Here is an 8,255-nt window from a genome sequence, read left to right as displayed (position 1 = left end):
CATTTATGTTATTGTATTCCTATTTTTTTGAACAACTCGAATTGGGCTACCGTGTTTGTGCTCGTCCGTAGTCATTTTCTTTCACGTTCTCTTGTTGTTTCACAGGAAACCACATCACGAGACGGTTGTCCCCTATTTCAGCCCCACTTGGGCATCCCCCCTCTCCTATATAAAGGGATTGCATGCCCAAAGGAATCCTTGGAGCTTAATTAAAAAAGTAAAAGTTCATCTTCGATTGGGCTCCCGCCTCCTCCCTTAGGGAGTTATCTTTTATTGTTTTCAAGTGTAGCGTAGATCGTGGGAATCGCCTGCCATGACATCCTGCCCACGTCAAGATTCCATGGAGGAATCATCGTCACTGCACCCCTGTAGCTGTTGCTTGGAGCCTACATCGAGAATGTGAGTTCTTGATCATTTTTTGTTCAAGAAGCACGAAGAACCCTTTCCTTGGCCTGCTCTTGAAGCTGTCTCTGATGGCGCTGCCGTCGTGGCCACTGCGAGCTTTGGCGCCATCCACGCTATCACCAACGCCATTGCCGAACTGATGAAGGATGCCGCCGGTGTCATCATCCGGTCGGTACTAAGCGAGGTTCGGGTACTGAGTGCTAACGTGGGCGTCGTCGTCGGTGTGGACCTAGCGAGATGCGACCAAGTGATGGGATGAAACGCTAGATGATAGTACATGCAAGCCCCACTCGTGGGGTTCTCCGGGCCCCATGCCCAAGGCGGGCGACCGATGACAACGACGGTGACCTCCTGACCCTCGTCGGCGCGACGAAAGGAGTCTACGGCATCTCATGGATTAAAAATTCGTCGGCGCTCTCACGTAATGGACGCGCTCGGTCCGTACCTAGGGAAGACGCTCGTCGAACGCTCTTGTGTCCATTTACTCTTGCCTACCCTAACCCGAGCGCGGTTGAGTGCAATGCGAATGGCATACGACAAAGGTAATTAACGGGCGGGCTAGCGGAGCGAGGTAACTCTTGTCGACATCGCCCTGGAGTCGTATGCCTGTAGATGCGGAGTACCAATGCGTGGGTTGAAGGAGCTACGCGAGTGCGACCGAGCGTTGCTCGTCTGGGTAGCAGCGTGCGGCGGCAGAGGGCGGCAGCAAGCGACGGGCGATGGCGGTGGCATGCGGAGTTCGAGGGCGGCGGCATGCGGCGGCCGAGGGCAGAAGCGTACGGCGGCCGAGGACACTGCCGTGCGGTGACCGAGGACGGTGACGTGCGGCGGGCAGCGGTGCCTTGCGGCGGATGGTGGCAGCGTGCGGCGGGCAGCCACCCCCGCGCGACGGGCAGCGGCCCCATTGGGCGGGCAGCGGACCCCTGCGGTGTGAGGCAGCCCCGTGCAGCGGACGGCAGCCCCGCGCGGCGGTCAGCAGCCCAGCGCGGTGGACGGCGGCCCCGTGCAATGGGCGGCGTCCCCGCGCGACAGGCGCGGCTCCGTGCTGCGAACCCGTGCGACGGGTGGCGGCCCTAGAGGTCGGGGCGGTGGAACCCTCGATCTGGGACCCCGACGGCGGCGGCGGCTGCTGCCTAGGGTTCCGTCAGCAAGGGCCGACGGAACAGGAGGTGGTGGGACGGGACAGGCGGCCAAAGTCAGCCCCGCTCCGCCCTTCTCTCTCTCACCCTCTTTTTTTTTCCCTCCCTTTTTTTGATTCTTTTATTTTTCCAAAATTGAAAGAAGACTTCCCCTTAGGGCGCGCTCTCCTTCCCTTGTGTAGGGAGGGTGGTGGACCCTAAGGAGGGACCGAAAGAGGGGGGACCTATTAAGGAAGGGACCCCCACTTAAGACCAAGAAGACATAGTTCAAAAATTCAAAACGAACGGAAGCAACGGGAGAGGGTTCGAAGGGAAAAGACGAACCGAAAAAGGGCCTATCCGATGATGATGGCTCGAGAAAATCAAACCTATTTAGATAACTTCGCCCCTTGCTTTGGCCGGCCGATCTGCCTGGGCTCGAGGCGGCGGGTGTCACCGACGACGGCGGGGTCTTTGGCGCCGTCTTTGATGGATCGGGGTCTCGTTCTCCATCACCAACCCGACGCGCCACTGTGCTCCTGTTCCACGCCCGTGCGCATCCACGCTGGCGCGCCTCAGATTTGGCTGCCGCCATGCACAAGCCGCGCCCCCGCGAACCCGCTCCCCCGCGCCCTGCGCACCCACGCGTTTCTCGTGCCACCGCGTGTGCCTAGCAGGCACCCCTGCCCCCCCGCCCTCCGCGGCTCTACGCCCTGCGCGGCCCCACGCCCTGCCCCCCGCGCGACCTCGTGATCCGCGCATCCACTCATCGCGCACAGCGCCGACACGCCCTCCGTCGGCTGTGACCATCGCCGTCGTGATAAAGACAACCACATCTATACCTTGTCCTATTTATGATATCATCATTCCGGAATTTTTCTTAGCTAAAAAGGGTCAGGAGCTCGAGCAAAATCTCAGAGATATCTCACTTCTTCTAAATATTCGGCATAATAAATATTATACAAGTATGCTTTCTAGTAATTGACTATAGGGGATCTAGAAAATGCTATCACTAACTACTGGCCGAAAGGTGTTCGTTGAATCATGATACTTTTGGCTATCTATTCTATTAGGGATCCATGGTTGATACTGTGTCTCCTACTGATCCTCAGAAAACGTCCCATAATTGTTGTGGGCACTGCTTCAGTGATATTGCAAGTATTTTTAAGAATCTTCCCAAGCTTCAAAATCAAGGTTCTGATCATACAGAGGTGTACTTACCTAACATCAGTTATCCTGGGATGGCGTCTCCGGGAAGGAATGGCGCCATAGCTATTGGCGACATGCATATTCCCCCTTCTGCAGTTCTGGTATCCCATTGATGGAGAGAAATCAGGTCTATTAAAAAGAAATAGTTGGTCTCAGCTGGATCATATAATCTGTTTATGTTTTGGATCTCTCTTGGAATGTATAAAAAGGAGTGAACTCTTGGCCGTGGGAACTGGCATCTTAGAGATATAATAAAAAACAGATAAACAATAGTGGAAGAGCGGTTATTAAAAGAATAAGACTTAGAAAGGCAAAAGGCAAGTCAAGTCGGAATATGGGACGGAAGAAGTACAGATGGAGAAATAAAAGTAGTTCGATAGTCTGGGAGACTAATGGCTATCAGGACACAAATAGATATATTATGAATAATCTCTTCCTTTTCCGTACAAATTTAAATTTCCCGGGTTTCCTGCTTGTTTAAGACCCCCGGTCTAAAGTGCGCGTGGCGCGATTCAGTTGGGATCAGGCGGTGTTCTTTCCCAAGGGGTTGGCCGAGTAGATCCAACGTGCAGAGAGGGCTGGCCAACAGGATGTCAGTCGGTTCTCGGTCAAAGGGAGGTAGCAATAGATGGCTCCCAAAGTTCAGATGCAGTAATGCCGGGAGCAACTCGCTCGTCAACGGTAGAATCGGTCAAAACTAACTGTAAACCGGTTTATTTTATTCCATCCCGTAACAAACCCTGAAGCTACCTATACGTCTGTTAAATACGGTTGAGTCAGGCCGTTGATTTATTTCACAACGGCAGACTATCGTTCTCAGAATAAGCCAATGCGGTATTGCGGAATTAAAACTGGGTACTCTAGGAATCAGGGGTTCTCCCCCGACGAGAATTGCAGAAACTCGTTGAATAAGTAGCAGCGTTACCTCTGGTCGACAGAAACCAGCGGTCGAGTGACACTATTATCAGATAAACAGATCCCGAGACCTTTTGGCTCTGCGAACACCGTAAAGTTCCTCAAACTGACTCGGGGATAGTGAACGCGTAAGTCGGAGAAGAAGTATTTTATCTTTTTAAAATTGCACATATTATTTTGACAGAGAAGAAGCGGCAAGAAAACATTACGGATCTCCGTTAAGGATATTCTTTAGCCCTCATGACTGCAAGACGAGGCCGAAACAATATGCACAAATCCCGGCCAGGGACGGGATTGCCTAGGGATCTATGACCTAAGAAGGGGAAAGGATGGCCTCGAGAAGTTCTTTGGGTGTTCGGTTTATCTACGGATGCAGAATGACGTGACATGTTCCCAAAGGAGCTCTTCCATGCCAAAGTTTTTGCTGGAAAGTGGTATTTCTATATCACAAAAAAAAAAGTATACTTCATTGCACAATTTGTTTCGTTACACCAGGCGTCATCTGGTACATGCTTAGTACGAATCTCAGCGGGAGGGTGGCAGGGCCACGTTCTTGCACATTGGACAAGCATTGGTTCGCGTAAGCCACCTCGCAATGCAACTGGTGTGGAACTTGTGGATGCACGGCAGTGTCGCCACCTCTTCCCCGATCCTATAGTCTTGCTGCAGAATCAGAGAGAGACACGCACATTGTAAGAAAAACATTGTTACGATAGGAACGCAAAGGAAACACGGTTATTCTTTTTACCAAGCAAACGGAGCAAGAGTCCGCATCTTTTCCGCAGGCGGGCGAGTAATTTACTGACCATAGAAGCCGCAGGATGTCTTCTTCCGTCCGCCCAGAGCCGGCTACTCGTTTCACCTGGATCAAGAGCACGCGTGAACGCGGTAAGACCTGACCGCGGCGGACGAGAGAACGAACCCATTCTAAGCGAAGAAAAATACGCATCGTGGGTCTCTTGCCTGAGAGTGTGGTCGGTCACCATTCGAGCCATCCGCAAGCTCGTTGCGATGGCGTCGTCGACTGTGGCGTTGACCCACGTATGTCGACGGCAGAGATGCCGGGATTTCCTCGACATGGATAATCTCCTGCATGCCAAACATGCAAGCCAAGAAACATTATTAGATAAATGTATCGTTTACTCGCGTGTCTGGACAGCTATCGGGCGGAAAGAGATCTTTCTTGAGACGGCAATGACTGATCCTCACATCGGCATGGGCTATCCTCTGTGCTCGGCGGCGGCTGGACACCCCTGCGCTTCTGTGCGCAGATCCGCCGTTTGCCGCGGTGGAAAATCGGTGCAGCACTTGAACTCCCTGGAAACAGAGCCACCGAGAAAACCAAGTTAAAAGAAGAAGACCCAGGACGAGAAACCCCATTGGAGTATAGCTTGGACAGAAATCCCGACATCGATCTTCAGATCCACGCTCACGCCGCTTCTCACCCTCACGTAGATTGTGCAGTCGTCTTCCTGCGGGCTGAAATAAATATCATTCGGACGTCAATAAACACGAAAACAACAAAAAAGAAGGGGGGAGAAATTAAAAGAGGGACGGGTGTTGGATGAAATTAAAAGTTGAAGAGGAAATGGGTCGCGGCCGGATCGACTATCCTCGTTCGTCATAGGACGATGAGAAAGATGTGAAACTAAGGTATTAAGATTGTGCAACGCACGTGCGTGAAAGCCCTGCTCCATGGCAGTCGTGGAAGCAGATGGATGTCGTCTCTCTTGGTTTGCTCTTGCTGTAGTTCTCCCACGACCAGGCGCAGGTATGAACAAAGGAAAGAATGGAGGAGGAAGTGATGAATGATGGGGAAGAATACGCAGAAAGGAAACTGAGAAAAGATGAATCAGTGCGCACTGCTTGAAGACATGGAAAAGGAGACAATGTGGAGATTTATAGCCTAAGTTCAACCGTTTCCGGTAACTAACGCACGGAAAGGCCGCGCTCTCCTCCTCAAGTGTCCCCAATTTCTTGTTTTGAATAAGTCAGGAGACTATGCGCCCGCCAAATGTTTTAAGGCCGGCAGCTACGTAGCACCGTTGGATCATTTTTCGCATGGTTTTGTCAAATTTTGAATGACCGTTTTAATTGACTGTTCATCGACGTAACGAGATTAGCTCGTAATATTTAAATATGGCATCCAGTGATTATGAGAGCGATGTTGAAAATTATATCGACCCTAGCGTTGAGGTAACCTCTTATTATTTGTTTCCGCCTCCACCGATTTCGCTTTTATCGTTGCATTCTGACTATGAAGCGGTGAGTAAATAGTTAGAAATCACAAAATAATATATTTAAGTGAAATGTTAAATTAGGAGTTATAAAACTAAAATTATTGGGGCCGTCTCCTTATATCTACCCATGGGAGCCGGTACTTGTATTACGAAAATGAATAACCTATTCCCGCTAAAGTCGACCATACTTTCTCCTCAGTTAAGACATTTGATCCATTGGCTTGCAAGTTCGGGGGTTGTACGTAAGAGGCACTAATTGAAATTACGACACGACTTCAATTAGTTTTATTTATTCGAATTCCATCCGATTTTCCCTTGGCCCTGCAAGTTCGCCGGATATACCTGACGCCAACTAAGTCAAAAATTTTTGTGGACTGCTATCTGGATTTTCTCGGTGGATTTCCGTTATTTTTATCGATTCACCTTACATATCTCGTCAAGAAATCTCGAATACCTTGTGAAGGGTCCGATTTGGCATGAAACGCAAATATTTTGTCATCCTATTGTATTATAAATTAATATAATTTTGTTGTGAGTCTGATTCAAACAAGTCACATTAAAAGGGTGTTATAGTAGGACAGGACGATGATCTAAATGATTATCAGTATTAAGCTTCGTCATAAAAATTTGGATACGAAACGACGAAACTTGGTGCTATCCGTTTTATTTGAATTTGTAAGACGTTTTCAGCCAAGTTTATATAGCGGATGGATGACCAAGATTCAAGTAACTATAAGTTTTTTTTTTTAATTTGTGTTACTGGCCATGATCTGATTTAGATAATCTGTAAAAAGTATACTAGTCATCAGTTTGGACAGTATATTCGAAGAAATGATCTGTCCATTATATCAAATCTAGACCATTCGCGCCTATATATATATATATATATATATATATATATATTGCTCAAAGAATTTGAGTTATGGAAAAAATATAATTTTAACCTTTGGAATTTTCAACGAGTCAATAAGCATATATTCTTAACGTAACGAAGAACTTCAAAAGCTTTCTTATATTTATTTTTAATTAAATTAATGAAACAGAATCACAGTTGACTAAAAGATCATTTACGCTATTGACAACAGTTTATCGGCCGTTGGAAATACAGGAAAATATTAAAACAGAGCAGCACATGAATGGCCTCGTGCACCAAAAGGTTATATCTGGAAAGACATGGAGGGTTATAAAATTAATGAGAAGACTACAAATGGTGTGATTAAACACAAATTTGATCGTGTCGTTAGAATTGAGTCTGATACTATTAAACTTTTTATTCCCTTGTGCAAAATATAGAATGTACATAATGAGAAAATGGGTTGATCCATATGGAGGGAGCTGGGTATAAACTTGTAAATACTGTCTCTTTGTCTTGATTATAACTTTTTGAAGAAAAGGAAAACTGCCAAATTACTTATATGCTTTTTGTTATGTTATTTTCAGAATACTAGGATTGTTTCATATGTTTCTATTGGTCAGAATTATAGTTTGCACACCGTAGTCTGAGATGAAGTCAAAATCCATTTGCAGACCACAACTATATAAGATTAAAACATATACTCGTATGTTTTTCATAACTTGAGGAGGCTATCCTTAATTCAAAATCAAAACCAGATCGGCGAATATTTTTTTACTTTCAAAGACGTGATATTCTGTATAGAGCATTAAGTTTTATAACAATCCAGTCAATATTCAATGTAGAGAAGTTAGAGGTAGCGATGTAGTTTGATAACGAGGCAAAAATGGGGGAAATGGATCTATTTACTACATATTAAATTTATCTTCAAACCTGAACTGATAAATGTGATAAGGAACATAACAGAATGTTGTCCTAGTGCTTATGTATTAATCTAGATTGAAGTCAAGTGTTCTTCGCCTCCAACGAAACCCTTTCTGAACTAATTTTAACAATCCAATGGAAAGATGACGAAGGGACAAAACTACCCTGAAAATGTCAGGTCAAACCAATTGCTGGATCTCAATATATCAAAGTTTGAAAATTGACGATTTCTAGGTGTCCCCTTTATTTTTTTCTCTGTCCTACAGCCGCTGCCAGCGCATTCAGGATTCCTGTGTATTGATTCATGAACAACATACATTCGCAACCATCTCCACCATTGGTCATTTTTCTCATGAAACTCTTACGACCTCGTGTTATCTGTTAAAAATCCAAGGGCGTTAAATTGCAAGAAACATAGACAGAGATATAGAGTAAGAGATTAATATACCTGATCAAAGGTGGCGGTCATGCTAAGTCTCAACTTTTCTTGCTGCTGGTCAAGCCATTCATTGCATAAGGTAAGTAAGTTCGTTACCAGCCTAATAATTCCACGTGTTGAAAATCGGGTTGTATTTAATGCAGGAAAAGGAC

The 8,255-nt window shown here is 46.7% G+C and overlaps 1 protein-coding gene across 2 annotated transcripts; it reads right to left on the bottom strand.

Moving 5' to 3' along the window:
• Positions 1–4,092: 4,092 nt before the first annotated feature.
• Positions 4,093–5,283, bottom strand: LOC144700429 (E3 ubiquitin-protein ligase MBR2-like). Of its 2 annotated transcripts, XR_013580758.1 has the most exons (5): positions 5,057–5,282; positions 4,857–4,964; positions 4,611–4,736; positions 4,396–4,509; positions 4,093–4,310 (listed from the first exon to the last, which is right to left on the bottom strand). XR_013580758.1 is itself a non-coding variant. In XM_078571846.1 (4 exons), exons 1-4 carry the CDS (start codon positions 5,025–5,027, stop codon positions 4,173–4,175), a joined length of 549 nt encoding a protein of 182 aa, XP_078427972.1. In that variant the 5' UTR covers positions 5,028–5,283; the 3' UTR covers positions 4,093–4,172. The 2 variants fall into 2 exon arrangements, 1 of the variants encoding a protein (XP_078427972.1); XM_078571846.1 differs by having other exon boundaries at positions 4,857–5,283.
• Positions 5,284–8,255: the final 2,972 nt, after the last annotated feature.

This window comes from Wolffia australiana, chromosome 3 (assembly GCF_029677425.1).
Source record: "Wolffia australiana isolate 7733 chromosome 3, ASM2967742v1".
NCBI lineage: Eukaryota > Viridiplantae > Streptophyta > Magnoliopsida > Alismatales > Araceae > Wolffia > Wolffia australiana.
The sequence above is the reverse complement of the archived record's forward strand: the minus strand, read 5'-3'. Positions and strand labels throughout refer to the sequence as shown.